This window comes from Chlorocebus sabaeus, chromosome 16 (genome assembly GCF_047675955.1).
Source record: "Chlorocebus sabaeus isolate Y175 chromosome 16, mChlSab1.0.hap1, whole genome shotgun sequence".
In the NCBI taxonomy this organism is placed as follows: Eukaryota; Metazoa; Chordata; class Mammalia; order Primates; family Cercopithecidae; genus Chlorocebus; species Chlorocebus sabaeus.
In genome coordinates, this window is record NC_132919.1 from 39,668,599 (window position 1) to 39,687,885 (window position 19,287).

At 40.5% G+C, this 19,287-nt stretch overlaps 1 protein-coding gene across 5 annotated transcripts in view; it reads right to left on the reverse strand.

The window, feature by feature from the left end:
- Positions 1 to 757: 757 nt before the first annotated feature.
- Positions 758 to 19,287, reverse strand: part of RAD51C (RAD51 paralog C) — a 42,168-nt gene continuing 23,638 nt past the window's right edge. Inside the window, exons 6-9 of one of the 5 annotated variants that reach the window (XM_008011269.3) lie at positions 14,457 to 14,523; positions 10,506 to 10,566; positions 2,546 to 2,606; positions 758 to 969 (exon numbers count right to left, since the gene is read on the reverse strand). In XM_008011269.3, coding sequence (XP_008009460.1) covers positions 865 to 969; positions 2,546 to 2,606; positions 10,506 to 10,566; positions 14,457 to 14,523 — 294 coding nt within the window. In that variant the 3' untranslated portion in view covers positions 758 to 864. Of the gene's footprint in view, positions 970 to 2,545; positions 2,610 to 10,505; positions 10,567 to 14,456; positions 14,524 to 19,287 lie in introns of all 5 variants that reach the window. The other 4 variants (XM_008011268.3, XM_008011270.3, XM_008011273.3 and 1 more) reach the window with 4 other exon arrangements.

Sequence of the window (19,287 nt, forward strand, 5' to 3'; positions counted from 1 at the left end):
AACATCATTAAATGCTAAACAAATGGCTTAGATTTTAGGATTGAGGTCACTAAAATCAGTGTGGTCACCTAAAATTTGTATCTTACCTAATAAAACTGAACAGAATGATATGCTGACTCATGGTGCTGTAGGTCATTTTAAAGAATTATCAAACTTACATTTAAAAAGAACATGGCTGGGCACAGTGGCTCACGCCTGTAATCCCAGCACTTTGGGAGGCAGGGGCGGGCAGATCACCTGAGGTCAGGAGTTCAAGACCAGCTTGGCCAACATGGTAAAATTCCGTCTCTACAAAAATACAAAAAAATTAGCCGGGCATGATGGCGGGTGCCTGCAACCCCAGCTACTCGGAAGGCTGAGGCGGGTGAATTGCTTGAACCTGGGAGGTGGAGGTTGCAGTGAGCCGAGATTGCAACATTGCACTGCAGCCTGGACTACAGAGTGAGACTACATCTCCAAAAAAAACAAAAAAAAACAAAAAAACAAAAAAACCCACCACAATAAGAATATGAAAAAATCTTTTCTTCCTAAGATTTTCTAGGCAACTAGGAAAGAAAGGGGTAAAAACAGTCTGAATGGTAAATTCAAACTAGCCACATGAGATCAGCTTTCCCCATTTGTGAAATATAATCATCATCTCTACTGAATGTTACTGAAAATGAAAACAGGGTAAAATATAATTGCAGAATACTGCTTTAGAAAAACTTTCACAGAATCATATTTAGGTATTTTTCCCATTCACTTCATATAATCTGGATTCATTCATGCCATAGTGTTTATTTATACTTTAAAGTAACAAGTCCACTTGTACACATTGGTTTCACAGCATCAATAAATTTGTACACTTTGAGATTTGTTTCTGGGTTATAATTCTTCCTCTGGTTGTCGTGACCGTTTGCGAGTGCTCAAGGAACCTTCTGTTTGCAATGAACATGCAGAAGTAACAACAGTATCTCTAAATCCCTGAGGCTGAAAGATAAAAAATACATATACAAATATGATTTAAGAACATTTGAAGACTGATCTTAGAAATATTTTTAAGTAATTAATAAGAAAGCTACTTTATTCTAGGGCCAGGTGCGGTGGCTCACACCTGTAATCCCAGCACTTTGGGAGGCCGAGGTGGGTGGATCACAAGGTCAGGAGTTCAAGACCAGCCTGGCCAACATGGTGACCCCCATCTCTATCAAAAATATGAAAATTAGCTGGGTGTGGTGGCGCACACCTCTAGTCTCAGCTACTCTGGAGACTGAGGCAGGAGAATCACTTGAACCTGGGAGGCGGAGGTTGCAGTGAGCCGAGATTGTGCCACTGCACTCTAGCCTGGGCGAAAGAGCGAGACTTCCTTTCTAAAAAAAAAGAAAGTTCCTGAGATAGAAATTTATCAACCACTGTGAATGAAGAAGATAAATCTCACGGATAGGTGCCTAAGCCCGGGTTATATTAAGAGTATTTTATATATACTTATTTATACACTTGCATACACACACACAGAAATAACATTGCATTATAAAAATGTTCTGTAAAGGACAATCCTAACAAACTTTACGATAGCTTTGTTAGAAGAAGTAAAAGGAAATAACCTAAGTCTTAGGTACTTTACAGATTTATTTTCATAATTAAATACTCTAGTTTTCCAACTAGGATATTTCTCTTTTTTTTTTTTCCAACTAGGCTATTTCAAATACACCTGGGCAGTGCAAAACTAAGTGGATAATTCCATTTCAGAATCTCTATTTCTGTTTATGTCCTTAAAAAATGAGATAAAGCCTGGCCCAGTGGCTCACGCCTGTAATCCTAGAACTTTGGAAGACTGAGGAGGGCGAATCACTTGAGGTCAGGAGTTTGAGACTAGTCTGGCCAACATCCCGAAACTCCATCTCTACTAAAAACACAAAAATTAGCCAGGTGTGGTAGCATACGCCTATAATCCCAGCTACTAGGGAGGCTGAGGCAGGAGAATTGCTTTAATCAGTAGGGCAGAGGTTGCAGTGAGCCAAGATTGCGCCACTGCACTCCAGCCTGGGCAACACAGAGAGATTCCATCTCAAAAAAAAAAAAAGAGATGCCAAAAATATATTTGGCTCAACACTATTGATAAATATGTATATTTCAGCCAAAAAATGTGTGTTCTATGATGTAAATTCACAGAAAAATTAACATCTTAAAGTGGGTTATATTTGGTGGCTACAATAGATCTATAATACCTACAGACCAAAATAAATAACATTAGTATTTTTTCTTTTCTGGAAATCTTCAACAACTTTCACTTTAAAGATGTTTAATATCCTGACATTACATATGGCATGGAACACACTACCCCAAAATAAGTATTTCCTCTGTTCTTAAGAATAAATTTCAGTCCATTTGTGACTACAATATTCTGTATACACTACTATTTTGGGGACAATGTTCTAAGCATCAAAAGCTGTCCTCAAATATGCTTGCTGCCTACAGAAGTTAACAGAAGCAAGTTGTAAATTCTCTCTTTAGATAATTACTGCCCATCAATATCAAAATCCCACTCTAATCAAGTAACACTGACTTTGATTTGAAACAGTACTGTGGATTCCTTCTGGCTGGGTGACTTGTACAATGTTGCCAACCTGCTTAAAAAAAAAGAATACATACAAACACATGAACTTAATTAATTAAAAGTTCAGATGACCAAACTCATAATTTAAATGTTTAGGCTTATTATATTAATAATTATATTATTTTTTCTCTGAGAACACAAAAACGAGAGAAATATTAAAAATACACCCTTCGAATACCCGTATGTATGTGTTATAAGAAATTTTAAAGCAACGTAAAAGTCCAATGACTGATTCAAATAAATTATTTTATATATGATGAGATATTACTTATGCTAAAAACTAAAGGTGGGAGAAAATATTCAAAGAGATAGGAAAGTATTAATAATATACTAAATAACAGTTATACCATATAATCCCATATTTGTAAGTATGTATACACACATCTAAAAAAATTGATAGAAGACTACAATCAAAAAGTTAATAGTTGTTATCACGAAGTAAAGGTTGCTTGCTTATATTTTCCAAACTGTCTGCAGTAATCATGTTTTTTTCATTATTGCTGAAGAATTATGTTAATTTCTTATACTACAAATGAGAAACAGTTACTCATATTACACCAATAAAAATAGCTAGGAAGACATTGTTTTAAAATGATGCAGCCAGGCATGGTGGCTCATGTCTGTAGTCCCACCTCTTTAGGAGGGCAAGGCATGAGGATCACTTGAGACCAGGAGTTTGAAGCCATCCTGGGCAACATAGTGAGACCCTCATCTCTGTAATAATAATATAAAATGATTATGTCCCAAAAATAAGTCATGACAGAACAAGATCTGCTTAGGTGGGATTTTACTCTCTCTCTCTCTCTCTCTATATATATATTTTTTTTAAATTATTTATTTATTTTGAGACGGAGTCTCGCTCTGTCGCCCAGGCTGGAGTGCAGGGGCGCAATCTCGGCTCACTGCAAGCTCCGCCTCCCAGGTTCACGCCATTTTCCTGCCTCAGCCTCCCGAGTAGCTGGGACTACAGGTGCCTGCCACCATGCCCGGCTAATGTTTTGTATTTTTAGTAGAGACGGGGTTTCACCGTGTTAGCCAAGATGGTCTCGATCTCCTGACCTCATGATCCGCCCACCTCAGCCTCCCAAAGTGCTGGGATTACAGGCGTGAGCCACCACGCCCGGCCGATTTTACTATGTTTTATACAAAGTAATATAAAACTGAAAGCTAAAAGTAGCTGAGAAATAAAATTCTAAGCTCTTATTAACTATATTCAAGTACTGTAACAGCAACAAATATAAACAAAAACCTTTAAAACTGCTTTCTGGCTGGGCGCGGTGGCTCACGCCTGTAATCCCAGCACTTTGGGAGGCCAAGGCAGGCAGATCACCTGAGGTCGGGAGTTCGACACCAGCCTGACCAACATGGAGAAACCTTATCTCTACTAAAAATACAAAATTAGCAGGGCGTGGTGGCACATGTCTGTAATCCCAGCTACTCGGGAGGCTGCGGCAGGAGAAATCGCTTGAACCTGAGAGGCGGAGGTTGTGGTGAGCTGAGATCACACCATTGCAATCCAGCCTGCAGAAAAAGAGTGAAACTCCATCTCAAAAAAAAAAAAAAAAAACAAAAAAACAAAAAAAAAACCCCACAAAAAACTGCTCCTAAGAATTACTTTAAAACTGATACACTGTAACTTATTCACAATAGCCAGAGGTAGAAGCACCCAAGTGTGCATCCACAGATGAATAAACAAAATGTGGTATGTACATACAATAGAATATTCAGACTTAAGGAAGAAAATTCTGACACATGCTACAACATAAATGAGCCTTGAAGACATTATACTAAGTGAAATAAGCGAGTCACACCAGAACAAATATTATATGATTCCAATTATATGGGGTAGATAGAGGAGTCAAATTCAGAGACAGAAGGCAGAATGGTTGGTGATTGTCAGGGCCTGGGGGTAAAAAAGAACGAGGTTAGCATTTAATGGATACAGAGTTTCAGTATGGGAAGATGAAAAAGTTCTGAAAATGGATGATGATGGTTGCACAATATGAATGTACTTAATGCCAGTGAACTATATGTAAACATAAAGTGGTAAATTTTATGTTATACATATATTTTAGCACAATGTGATAAAACTGAAATAAAAAATACAGATTCTAACCTAGAGGAAAATAAGATTCTTCTCAGAGTTATAAGTGTCATTTATTTACACAAAATAGAATGATTTGTTTTCAAAGACAATTCAAAAAGGACATTTTGGCTATGATTTGTTACTCTCTTAATTTTGAAATTGCCCCTCTTCTCAGACACAATTCAAAAGAAAAACAGAGACCAAAATATAGCCGAATCCAAAATGTCCTATAATCCATAATTGCAACTTTAAACATAAACAAAATAGCTGCTAATATGTAATACAAGAATAGCTATGTTGAGGCCGGGCGCGGTGGCTCACGCCTGTAATCCCAGCACTTTGGGAGGCAGATCACGAGATCAGGAGTTCAAGACCAGCCTGGCCAACATGGTGAAACTCCGTCTCTACTAAAGATACAAAAAAACAAAAAAATTAGCCGGGCCTGGTGGCACGCACCTGTAATACCAGCTACTCAGGAGGCTGAGGTAAGAGAATCACTTGAATTGGGGAGGCAGAGGTTGCAGTGAGCCAAGATCGTGCCTCTGCACTCCAGCCTGGGAGACAGGCCGAGACTCAGTCTCACCAAAAAAAAAAAAAAAAAAAAAAGAATAGCTGTGTTGAGTGGAATTACAAACTTTTATAATTCTTTAGGGTTGATAATCTATCTTTAATGGAAAAATTCACAGAAAAAGAGAGGCAAGGTGTATTTTAACCTGCCTTAATAGGAAACGATTTTTTGAACGACAAAAATCAGCTAAGTTTCTGAAAAACTGGTATCTAAATCACCTCATATCAACGGTATGTCCAAATAAGGTACCTAGTACATTTATCCTCAGGAAATTATTAAAAAGTGATAAGCTTTTAAGAAGCATTTACATGCTTATTAAGAATTCTAAAGTCGGCCGGGTGCAGTGGCTCATATCTATAATCCAGCACTTTGGGAGGCTGAGGTGGGCAGGTCACTTGAGGTCAGGCATTCGAGACCAGCCTGGTCAAAATGGTGAAACCCTGTCTCTACTAAAAATACAAAAGTTAGCCAAGTGTGGTGGCGCATGTCTATAATCCCAGCTACTTGGGAGGCTGAGGCAGGAGAATCGCTTGAATCAGGGAGGTGGATGTTGCAGGGAGCCGGTATCGCGCCACTGCACTCCAGCCTGGGTGACAGAGTGAGACTCCATCTCAAAAAACAAACAAAAAAAGAATCCTAAAGTCAAAGGGGCATTAATTATTCAGGTTGAAAATCATCCTCAGGCCGGGTGCAGTGGCTCACACTTGTAATCCCAGCCCTTTGGGAGACCAAGGTGGATCACCTGAGGTCGGGAGTTGGAGACCAGACTGACCAACATGGAGAAACCTCGTCTCTACTAAAAATACAAAAAATTAGCCAGGCATGGTGGTGCATGCCTGTAATCCCAGCTACTTGGGAGGCTGAGGCAGAAGAATTGATTGAACCCAGGAGGCCAAGGTTGTGGTGAGCTGAGATCACGCCATTGCACTCCAGCCTGGGCAACAAGAGCGAAACTGCATCTCAAAAAAAAAAAAAAAAAAAAAGTCCTCAAATTTCTAGGTAAAAATACCATTTTTATGCATCATGTCTCTTTAGAGATCTTTTTAAATGAAAACTAAACCAAAGAATCACTTGGCTCATGGCCCCAGTTGAGATGTAGCTTAACATATGGCTCAACTACATAGCTTGGGTCAGGAAGAAATAAGACAGAAGCACAATTTGTGCTCTAAAACTGAGCACACATATGAAACACTGTGTGGGGGTGTTGATTTATTACTCCACTCTACCACCAGATCGTCTTGGCAAAGAGTAGTGTAATTCTGAATAATCTTGGCCTCGTATAATCATGAATATGCAAATTGGAGGAAAACCCACATAATATAAGGACACAGACAAAAGTATTTCTTTTAATAACTGTTGGAATATTATTCCATCATTAGTCTAAGGGTAAAAATCAGGTATTACTGGTGAAGGACAGGGGCTGGGGCATGAAACAGTACACCTAAGTTCAATTCCTAATATAAATTTGGCTATTCAAGATTTTTAGTTTCTGGACGGGTGCTGTGGCTCACACCTATAATCTCAGCACTTTGGGAGGCCAAGGTAGGTGGACTGCCTGCCTGAGCTTACGAGTTTGAGACCAGCCTGGGCAACATGGCGAAACCCCATCTCTACAAAAATTTGCTGGGTGTGGTGGTACATGCCTGTGGTCCCAGCTACTTGGGAGGCTGAGGTGGGAGGACTGCTTGAGCCCAGGAGGTTGAGACTACAGTGAGCTGAGATCGCACCACTGCACTCTAGCCTGGGCAACAGAGTAAGACCCAGTCTCAAAAAAAAAAAAAAAGATTTTTAGTCTTCCTCTCCAAATGAAAAATATTCATTTTTATAACTATTTTTCACTAATAATGAATTTCTATTTCCATCCTTTTAAAATAAACTAAAATTTAAAAAGCATAAAAGCATACAAAGTTGCACCCAACTTTGTTTTTTTTTTTTTTTTTTTTTTTGAGACAGAGTCTCACTCTGCTGTCCAGGCTGGAGTGCAGTGGTTCAATCTTGGCTCACTGCAACCTCTGCCTCCCAGGTTCAAGCGGTTCTCCTACCTCAGCCTCCACAGCCTGGAAAAAAAAAAAAGTTTGAAGAAAAAAGATTTTACCTAAAAAAAGGAATAAGCTACATATTTGGATTGGCTGACAATCAACGCAATACAACAATTACCTTCTAGAAACAGTTATCATAGAAGAAAAGAAATGAACTCTATTATAAAGTCAGCTATGGCTGGATGCGGTGGCTCACGCCTGTAATCCCAGCACTTTGGGAGGCCAAGGTGCGAAGGTCATTTGAGGTCAGGAGTTCAAGACCAGCCTGGGCAACATAGAGAAAACCCGTCTCTACTAAAAATACAAAATTAGCAAGGCGTGGTGGCAGGCGCCTATAATACCAGCTACTCGGGAGGCTGAGACAAGAGAATCACTTGACCCCAGGAGGTGGAGGTTGAAGTGAGCCAAGATCTCACCATAGCACCTCAGCCTGGGCAAAAAGAGTGAAACTCCCTCTCAAAAAAAAAGAAGTTTATAAAGTCAGCTATAAAATGTAGATAATACTATTTCAGCCTATAGCCATACCACCCTGAATGTGCCCGATCTCATCTGGTAATACTATTTCAAAGAATTATGTGGAAAATAAAATAAAATATATATACATACACATACATATGTGTATGTACATATACACATATATACATATGTATACATACATGTATATATATACGTATACATACAGTACTTTGCACAATAAAGGACAGTTAATAAATATTCAATAAATAGTAGCTATTATTTAATACTTATTCAGTTAACCTTTCTGGGCCTTGGTTTTCTGACTTTTAATAATAATCGGTATAGGTTCTGCAAATAATTATTGAAAACATTATCTGAAATGTTGTATTTAAAGTGCCTAATAAAATACCTAGTACAAGCAAGCACTAAAATGACAGTATGAAAAATAAAAATTAAAATTAAAAAATGATCTTATGAGATGTAGAAAAAATATTATAGAACAGCAGATTTCCCCCAATCTATCTATATTCAATGTTGGTGTTGTACATCATTTTCTATTTTTTGGGGGGACGGAGTCTCACTCTGCCACCAGGCTGGAGGGCAGTGGCACAATCTTGGCTCACTGCAACCTCCGCCTCCCGGGTTCAAGTGATTCTCCTGCCTCAGCCTCCTGAGTAGCTGGGACTAAAGGCATGTGCCACCATACCCAGCTAACTTTTTATTTTTAATAGAGACAGGGTTTCACCACATTGGCCAGGATGGTCTTGATCTCCTGACCTCATGATCCACCTACCTCAGCCTCCCAAAGTGCTTGGATTACAGGTGTGACCCACTGCGTCTGGCCATGTATTTTATTTTCTAATTTCTTGGGAAGGATTTGTAAGAAGGTGAATTCATGCCAGGCACGGTGGCTCACACCTGTAATCCCAGCACTTTGGGAGGCTGAGGCGGGCGGATCACGAGGTCGGGAGATTGAGACCATCCTGGCTAACACGGTGAAACCCCATCTCTACTAAAAATACAAAAAATTAGCCGGGCGTGGTGGTGCGCGCCTGTAGTCCCAGCTACTTGGAGGCTGAGGCAGGAGAATGGCGTGAACCCAGGAAGCGGAGCTTGCAGTGAGCCGAGATGGTGCCACTGCATTCCAGCCTGGGCGACAAAGTGAGACTCCGTTTCCAAAAAAAAAAAAAAGACGGTGAATTCATAAAAGGTTAACTCATGGTAAGCAAGATTTTCTGATCTCTTGGGTACCTCATCAATGTTAACTTCTAGAACTTGACAAAGAAGTCAAAGTTTTCCTCCTGATGAGTTCATAAAAAGATGAAATATCTTGCTCTGCTCCTATTATTTTTCTTCTTAAATGCATTTTATTAGTGAATATTTAATTATAGTCTGAAGAAGACTACTGTATACTAGCTCAGGTGTAATTCCTATGAAAAAATAAATGGTGGAATGTGCTTTACAGAATAACCTAAAACTGGGAAAGTATAAACAATATGTTCAAAAGACTCTCAGCTGCAGAACTGTTGCCAAATCTTTACAATAAGGTTTGGTGCCAAGAAAAGAACTCCTTTTGTGGCTCTAGTATACAGCAACTTAACTTACAAAACTAGGGGAACTCTCTCAAATTGTGACCATAGAAAAAAAATTAGGGGGAGGATTTACCAGACATATTGGTTTAAAGTAAAAAATTTGTTTAAATTAGGGGGAGACAGTCAATAGTAAAGCACTATGTATTGTGGGGAAAAAAACGTTACCTGAGCTCTTCGCAAATACCATTTTTAAAGAAGACACAAACTGCACGATCAGTTGCAAAAGATACATACAGAAGTGTAATCGATTCTGTTATGAGCTTCGGGTCCACAAAACCTAACTTGGTCAGGCAAGATTTTTTTCAGTTCGTAAAACAACAAAGAAATATAGATTAAAAAATAGACGATTTCACTGGCTAGGCCCAATATGTATTTAAGTGACCCTTTATTCCATCTTTACCCGCATGCCTTTTAATTTCTCCCTTTATTAGAGCATTTCCAAACCAAGACCTCTAGGTTATACCAATTAATCACAAAGCAGAGAGGCTAGTATAAATCTGACATTTTCTAGAAGTGTAGAAAAGACTTCCTTGCTTTCAATGGCCTATTTTCAAGAAAATAAAAGCTGGTTTGTTCACTTGCTCAGCAGCTTTAAAAACAAATACAAAGATTTCATGCTGCCATACTTTTAAAGAACAATACTTGTGAAATGCAGGTAAGTAACTGGATAATAAAAGCCGGAGAGCAAAATACAAAATGAAAAAAAAAGACACAATTTCATACAAGAAATACACTAAGGAACTAAGAAAAACCATTGTATGTTCCAAATAAATTAATTTTAAAGCTAACCTCAACAATTTTCCTTTTGTCCTGATTTTGTTCTTTTTTTTCAATCTCTTTCAGGAACACAGAGTACTCACCTCCTTCTACATGGCTAATAAATTACTTCAAAGAGCTTTAGAAAATGGCATTCCTTGGCCACCTACTCATTTCGGGTGCATGCGCCCCATCATTTAAATATTCCAGAGAATTTCCTATGTAGCTAAATATGCAGTAATAACAGCACATTTCTATGTTTGCTCTAGGTGATATCAGACAAGGCAACAAAAGTGTTACTTCATGGGTCACTGTATATCTCATCCACAGGACTAGCTCTAAGAAACCTGTAAGTGTTCATTCAGTGTAATTAACCCAATATTCAGAATTATTAACTTGTTTCTATACTGACCTTTGCTTTCGGTCCCAATGAAAGATTAGCCGTATTGTAGCAGCATGTCCCCAACTTTCCCCTAAGAGTAAAGAACATAATAACTGTATATTGCCTTACTGACTTGGTTATACATTTCTCAGAATGCCTCTGATCAAACATAATCTTACTTTATTTAACGTAACAAAAGTTTACTTGCTTTCAAAAAACCTGGAAAATGAGTAACATCCTGAGATTACAAGATTTTTACCAATCTAGGGAAATAATGTAAATCATTATTCTCTATTTGCTTTTAGAAAACTTTATTGTCTGAGTCCATATGTGTGTCAATTTTCCATATCATCAAGCCTAACATATTTCTGACCTCCAGAAGAAAAGTAAAAACTCTGGTAAAATATTCTTTTTTTTTTTTTTTGACATCAACAGAATATGTAATTAAGTTGTGGCATATTCATGTCATGGAAATGAACTACACTGTCATACAACAACATGGATGAATCCAAAAATAATAATGAGCAAAAGTTGTCAGTCATATACAGTATAATTCTATTTATATAAAAGCTATAAATAAGCGACTCTTGGGGATATACAGACAGTAAAATCTATAAAAGCTAGGCGACAATTATACAAAATTCAGGACAGTGGTTGCCTCTTTGGGGGAGAGTACACAAGGCTCCTGGGGTGTGGTAATGTTCCATTTGTCAGTGTGAGCAATGGGCACCTGGACATTTATTATTGTTCTTCTAAATACACATTTTCATTTGTATATTCTATTTCACATTAAAAATAAAAAAAGACCCAAAAAAAGCATTAAGTGTAACTCAAGATTTAAACAATGGTGCTTGGGAGTATTATCGTATCATGCAGACACAGTGCAAGGAAATGAAAAGGTGGATATAATTTGTGAGGTAGAGATGATGGGCTCAGGATTGGACAAACTGAGCTCCTGAAACACAAGACTTTTATTGTTAGTCATATTAGGTGTGAAACTGCCCTGAGATCACCATTTGCTTTTATGCTAGATTTGGAGGGCAAAGAGGGCAGTTGAACTCAGCAATTTATGTGTCCAGCACTGAAAATCTTCATGGTAAACAATTACTAATAGGTTATATGTTAGGTTACTTCTTGGTCCCACTCAGCTCAAAGGGTTTGTCATTACCCTACTGATTTGCACTTCTAAGTCTTCTGCCTGTTGCATTCTGATGATCCATTTCTATGCAAGACACAGAATCTAAAGCTGAGACATAGCAATAGAAGACCAAAGAACAGACACAGCAACAAAGTTTGCATGAAGCAAATCAGGAGGGTAGGAATGAGATTTTGATGTGCATCCTGGCCAAATTCCAGAACTAGCAAAGAGAGGTCCGCTTTCTAATTCCAATCACAGCAAATTCAGCCATCTTATTTTCACACAGAAGTGGTCTACGTTGATTTTTAAATCTCTTTAAGGGATTAGGGAGCCTCTGAAATATAAAGGAAACTAAACTGATAGTAATGTAAAATGAGCAGTGACCCATCATACCAGCAAACACTGTCAAAAACAGAAAGCTAATGGTGGGACTGAAGTCTAGAACACAGGAGTTATGTTTATCCAGTGCTGCACTGTACAACAGGGCAGTCACTTGCCACATGTGGCAATTTAAATTTAAGTAAAATTCAATTAAATATTCCATTCCACAGCTGCACTAGCCACATTTTAAATGCCTCAATAGCCACATGTAGCAAGGGCTACTGCACTGAAGAGCACAGACATAGAACATTTCTATCATAACTGAAAGTTATATTGAACAATATCCTAGCAATATCCAAGATAAAGGGTGTTCTGCTAGTAAAGTGAGGTCGGCATCAGAATTACTACAACTTAAGCATAACATTCCTGAGGGCATCCATTTCCATTTATTTGCTTCTCTGCTCACCAACTCTGAACCCCTGCTTTCCCAACTTTCTGGTATCTGGGGAGAAAATAAACTGACTAGAAAACATAAATTTCACTCTGCTTGACAATTGTAATTCTCACTAAATTTATAAATTTCCTTTCTGATTTATCATGGCGTGCTGAAAGAATGAGTTTGAGAAAGGCTGAGTTTGATTACCCCTGAGTGGATCAAAACATTAGGAAGCTCTTAATTAAATGGGTGATAGAAAGTGACAAAAAGAGCTGGAAGAAACATGAGAGACTATTACACTCCCTTCCCTAACCTTCCTCCTTTTCATCCTGCTCACCTGGGCCAGGTTAGAATCTGTCTTTTGTACAGTACCCTGTACCTTTCTATTGTAACCTTTACGACATTATCTGTTTATAGAATGATCTATGCCATTAGTTGGAAACTAGTCCAGGGCAGAAACTTTTTTTTTTTTTGAGACAGAGTTTTGCTCTTGTTGCCCAGGCTGGAGTGCAATGGCACAATCCCAGCTTACTGCAACCTCAGCCTCCCGAGTAGCTGGGATCACAGGAATGTGCCACCGCACCCAGCTAATTTTGTATTTTTAGTAGAGACTGAGTTCTCCATGTTGGTCAGGCTGGTCTCAAACTCCTGAGCTCAGGTGATCCACCTACCTCGGCCTCCCAAAGTGCTGGGATTACAGGCATGAACCACCGTGCCTGGCCAAAACTCTGGTAGAATATTCTTTAAGATTTTAGTGGGGGCCGGGCGCGGTGGCTCACGCCTGTAATCCCAGCACTTTGGGAGGCCGAGGCGGGCGGATCACAAGGTCAGGAGATCGAGACCATGGTGAAACCCCGTCTCTACTAAAAATAGAAAAAAAAATTAGCCGGGCGCAGTGGCGGGCGCCTGTAGTCCCAGCTACTCGGGAGGCTGAGGCAGGAGAATGGCGTGAACCCGGGAGGCGGAGCTTGCAGTGAGCCGAGATTGCGCCACTGCACTCCAGCCTGGGCGACAAAGCGAGACTCCGTCTCAAAACAAAAAAAAAAAAACAAAAAAACAAAACAAAACAAAAAAAGATTTTAGTGGGAATAAACCTTGAAGCATTGCATTCTAACAAAACCACGATATTCACTGTAATGCGATTTGTATTTAAGTGTATTCACCCTTCCTTCTCTCTAACACTGGGAACTCCCTGGGGGCAAGAATTTTGACACAATAGTTGCCAGACAGTAGATACGCACTTTTTTAAGTCTTACTCTGTCCCCCAGGTTGGAGTGCAGTGGCACGATCCCAGCACACTGCAGCCTGCGCCTCCCAGGTTCAAGCAATTCTCATTCCTCAGCCTCCCAAGTAGGGGGGATTACAAGTGTGCGCCACCATGTCCGGCTAATTTTTTGTATTTTTAGGAGAGACAGGGTTTCACCATGTTGACCAGGCCAGTCTTGAACTCCTGGTCTCAAGTGATCCGCCTCGGCCTCCCAAGGTGTTGGGATTACAGGTGTGAGAGGCTGTGTCTGGTCACTCAATAAATGTTAAATAACTAAAAGGAACAGCCAGTATTTAAGGGTACTGTGCTTAGTGCTAAGATTAACCAGTGAACAAGACAAATACAGTCTGCTTTCATGAAGCTATAGTATTCAATGAGAATCAAATGAAAGAGATAAGAAAAACTGTGATTAACTAAAATGTTTATCTGGAAAATCAAATGAAAGAGTTAAGAAAAACTGTGATTGGCTGGGCGTGGTGGCTCAAGCCTGTAATCCCAGCACTTTGGGAGGCCGAGACGGGCGGATCACGAGGTCAGGAGATCAAGACCATCCTGGCTAACACAGTGAAACCCCGTCTCTACTAAAAAAATACAAAAAAAAACTAGCCGGGCGAGGTGGCGGGCGCCTGTAGTCCCAGCTACTCAGGAGGCTGAGGCAGGAGAATGGCGTGAACCCGGGAGGCGGAGCTTGCAGTGAGCTGAGATCCGGCCACTGTACTCCGGCCTGGGCGACAGAGCGAGACTCCTTCTCAAAAAAAAAAAAAAAAAAAAAAAGAAAAACTGTGATTAACTAAAATGTTTATCTGATTAATTACCCACCTAATGCAGGAACAAGCAAGGCCTGATTTTTATCAATCTTTGTTGTCATCTGATTGGTTAAAATTACCTACAAAAACAAAATGTAAGAAAATTAGGTGAGTCTCCTTAAAAATTATCAAGTAGACCAGCCCAGCCAAGATTGTGAAACCCCATCTCTACTAAAAATACAAAAATTAGCCAGGCATGGTGGCATGCATCTGTAATCCCAGCTACTCGGGAGGCTGAGGCAGGAGAATAACTTGAACCTGGGGCAGGCAGAGGTTGCTGTGAGCCAAGATCAGTCTACTTCACTCCAGCCTGAACAAAAGAGCGAAACTCTGTCTCACTAAATAAATAAATAAATACATACAAAAATAATTAATCAAGTAAACAGTCTTGTGATTTTAGTAATCTGAAAATAATCTACCTATTACAGACAGCCATTTAAGTAATACAAATTTTTCTGATAAAAAATTTTTAAAATATACTCATAAAAAGATGTAGTTATCTGAAAATATGATTCTACTGATCATAAAATATTTTATTTTCATACTTTAGAGATGAGGTCTTGCTATGTTGCCCAGGTTGTCCTTGAAGTCCTAGACTCACATGATCTTCCCACCTCAGCCTCTTGAATAGCTGGGACTAAAGGTGTTTGCCAAATCTAGCTCATAAAACTCTTTTTTTTTTTTTTAAAGAGACAGGGTCTTGCTGTGTTACCCAGGCTGATCTTGAACTCTGAACTCCTGGGCTCACACAATCCTCCTGCCTCAGCCTCCCAAAGTGCTGGGATTACAGGCATAAGCCACTGTACTTGACCTATAAAAAACTTTTAAAAAAATTAGCTGGGCATGGTGGTGCACAACTGTAGTCCCAGTTACTCAGGAGGCTGAGGTAGGAGAATTGCTTGAGCCCAGGAGGTTGAGGCAGCAGTGAGCCACGATCCTGTCACCGTACTCCAGCCTGGCGAACAAGTAAGACCTTGTCTCAAAAAAGAAAGATTGAGTCTCGCTCTGTTGCCCAGACTGGAGTGCAATGGTGCGATCTCAGATCACTTCAATCTCCGCCTCCCAGGTTCAAGCAATTATCCTGCCTCAGCCTCCCAAGTAGCTACAATTACAGGTGCCTGCCACCATGCCTGGCTAATTTTTGCATTTTTAGTAAAGATGGGGTTTTAATATGTTGGCCAGCCTGTTCTAGAACTCCTGACCTCAAGTGATCCACCCACCTCAGCCTCCCAAAGGGCTGGGATTATAAGCATGAGTCACTGTGCCTGGCCTGAGTCCATGTTCTTTATCATTATTGCCTCTCTAGAATATTTTTATTGAAAGGAATATGAAATCCTTAATAAATACCTCAGTGTTTATACTTTTAGGAAGGAGGCAAATATAGTATTACTGTTTATAATTTTACAGGAAAAAAGGAAACTGAGGCAACAAATTATGAGAAGAGACTTAAAACTCATTTAAAAAAGTACAATATAAGTAGATGAACTAGGAAAAAAAAAATCCTAGTAGTCAGGTCAAATGACTCCAAATTATGATTATGCTAGTTGGCTAGTAACAGCCACAGGTGTTGCTTTGCAACTCACAGATGGCCCTCCAGGTTTCATATTGCTAATTCTCTTTGTATAAATACTGACCTACAAAAAAGGTTCCAGGTTTTGAAAGACAGTAATTTTAAATAAAAGCAAGGAAAACAAAAGTGTTTAAGGTTGACTTAACACAGAAGTCAGATCTGTTATCTTTCCACCCAAAAATCTCCAGAAATGGTTACTTTATATACTCTTCTAATACATATCTTCCCTCCAGAAAAAAGAGTTAATATTGCAAACTAAAACTGATAACGAAATTCTTTGAAAAGCAGTAAGAAAAAGGTGTCTGCTCTGAAAATGAGTATTTTACATAAGAAAACTGAAAAACAGCCCAGGAGCGGTGGCTCAGGCCTGTAATTCCAGCACTTTGGGAGGCCAACGCAGGCAGATCACCTGAGGTCAGGAGTTCGAGACCAGTCTGGCCAACATGGCGATACCCCATCTCTACCAAAAACACAAAAAATTAGCCGGACATTGGGGCGGGCACCTGTAACCCCAGCTACTTGGGAGGCTGAGGCACGAGAATCGCTTAAATCCAGGAGGCGGAGGTTGCAGTGAGCCAAGACTGTACCACTGCACTCCAGCCTGGGCAACGAGAGCAAGACTCCATCGCAAAAAAAAAGAAAAACAAAAAGAAAAAGAAAACTGAGAAAGAAACAAAAGGTTGTTTGGCTGTTCCCACTGCAGTGGTAACACCCTAACATTTCTGTTTGGCCACAAAGGAGAAATCTGTGATCCACCTAGATCTCAATTAGAAACCAAGTAGATGACAAGATTTTCTTCTAGTTCCCCTCCCCTTACATGCCACAGGGCATTCTCCATTTGTTACCTCTCACTAGGCACCTTAGAAAAAGCTAAGCAGGAATTTAAATTGGAAGCTTTTCTTTCTTTCTTTTTTTTTTTTTTTGAGACAAGGTCCCATTCTGTTGCTTAGGCTGGAGTACAATGGCATGATCTTGGCTCACTGCAACCTCCGCCTCCTGGGTTCAAGTGATTCCCCTGCCTCAGCCTCCTGAGTAGCTGGGATTACAGGTGTGAGCCACCACGCCTGGTTAAGTTTGTATTTTTAGTAGAGATGGGGTTTCTCCAAGTTGGTCAGGCTGATCTTGAACTCCCGACCTCAGGTGATCCGCCCACCTTGGCCTCCCAAAGTGGTAGGATTACAGGCATGAGCCACCACACCCGGCCGGCAGCTTAAGAGTATTTTTTAGAAATGGGGTCTCACTCTGTCACCCAGGCTGGGGTGCAATGACACAATCATAGCTTACTGCAGCCTTGAAGTCCTGGGCTCAAACAATCTTCCTGCCTCAGCTTCCCTAGTAGCTAAAACTATAGGCAAGCACCACCATGCCTAACTAATTTTTAAATTATTTGTAGAGACAGGGTTTGGCTATGTTGCCCAGACTAACCTCGAACTCCTGGCCTCAAGTGATCCTCCCACCTTGGCCTCCCAAAGTGCTGGGATTATAGGCATGAGCCACTGTGCCTGGCCCACATGTAGCTTTTAAAAGTTAAATTAGCCGGGTGTGGTGGCTCACGCCTGTAATCCCAACACTTTGGGAGCCGAGGTGGGCAGATCACGAGATCAGGAGATCGAGACCATCCTAATACGGTGAAACCCCGTCTCTACTAAAAACACAAAAAACTAGCCAGGCGTGGTGGCGTGTGCCCATAGTCCCAGCTACTCGGGAGGCTGAGGCAGAAGAATGGTGTGAACCCAGGAGGCAGAGCTTGTAGTGAGCTGAGATCGCGCCACTGCACTCCAGCCTGGGCAACAGAGCGAGACTCCATCTCAAAAAAAAAAGGCAAATTAGAGGCCAGGTGTGGTGGTTTATGCCTGTAATTCCAGCACTTTGGGAGGCTGAGGCGGGCAGATCACAAGGTCAGGATATCGAACCCATGCTGGCTAACACAGTGAAACCCTGTCTCAACTAAAAATACAAAAAGTTAGCCGGGCGTGATGGCATGCGCCTGTAGTCCCAGCTACTCGGGAGGCTGAGGCAGGAGAATCGCTTGAACCTGAGAGGAGGCTGCAGTGAGCCAAGATGGTGCCACTGTACTCCAGCCTGGGCGAGAGAGTGAGACTCCATCTCAAAAGAAAGAAATAAACAAGTTAAATTAAAATTATAAAGTCAGCAGCTCAGTATTATTAGCTATATTTCAAGTGCTGAACAGTCATGCAGCTACTGTACTAGACTGTACATTTTCATCTTTCCATCAGATCTACTGGACAGTGCTGGTTTAGACAGAGTAGTTTACCCATTATGTACCTTCAGGAAAATATAAATCAAACTACTGATTTACCAGGTATTCAACATGCCAAAATTAGAATTTCCAATTATTAGCAAATATTTATATAGTAATTATATTACTTTTGCAAAACGATTGGCCCCTGTGATACAACTGAAAATTATTATGTGATTATGCTAAGCTTCTAAAAAATAGTTTTTTGTTTTGTTTTGTTTTGTTTTTTTTGAGACGGAGTCTTGCTCTGTCGCCCGGGCTGGAGTGCAGTGGCCGGATCTCAGCTCACTGCAAGCTCTGCCTCCCGGGTTTACGCCATTCTCCTGCCTCAGCCTCCCGAGTAGCGGGGACTACAGGCGCCCGCCACCTCGCCCGGCTAGTTTTTTGTGTTTTTAGTAGAGACGGGGTTTCACCGTGTTAGCCAGGATGGTCTCGATCTCCTGACCTCGTGATCTGCCCGTCTCGGCCTCCCAAAGTGCTGGGATTACAGGCTTGAGCCACCGCGCCCGGCCTTTTTTTTTTTTTTCAGACAGAGTCTTGCTCTGTTGCCCAGGCTCAAGTGCAGTAGCACAACCTCGGCTCACTGCAACCTCCGCCTCCTGGGTTCAAGTGATTTTCCTGCCTCAGCCTCCCAAGTAGCTAGGATTTCAGGTGCCCGCCACCAGGCTTGGCTAAATTTTGAATTTTTAGTAAAGACAGGGTTTCACTATGTTGGCCAGGCTGGTCTCCAACTCCTGACCTCAGGTGATCCACCCAGCTCGGCCTCCCAAAGTGCTGTGATTACAAGAGTGAGCCACCATACCGGGCCAAAAATTTAAAACGTAAAGTAACAATCACTTGAAATTATGAACTTCAGAGCTTTAAAAATATTTCTGCCATCCAATGTCCTTCAACCAATGAACAGATAAACAAAATGTGATATATCTATAAAATGCAAAATTATTCAGTCATTAAAAAGACACTGATAGGTGCTAAAATACAGATAAACCTTGAAAACATTATGCTAAGTGAAAG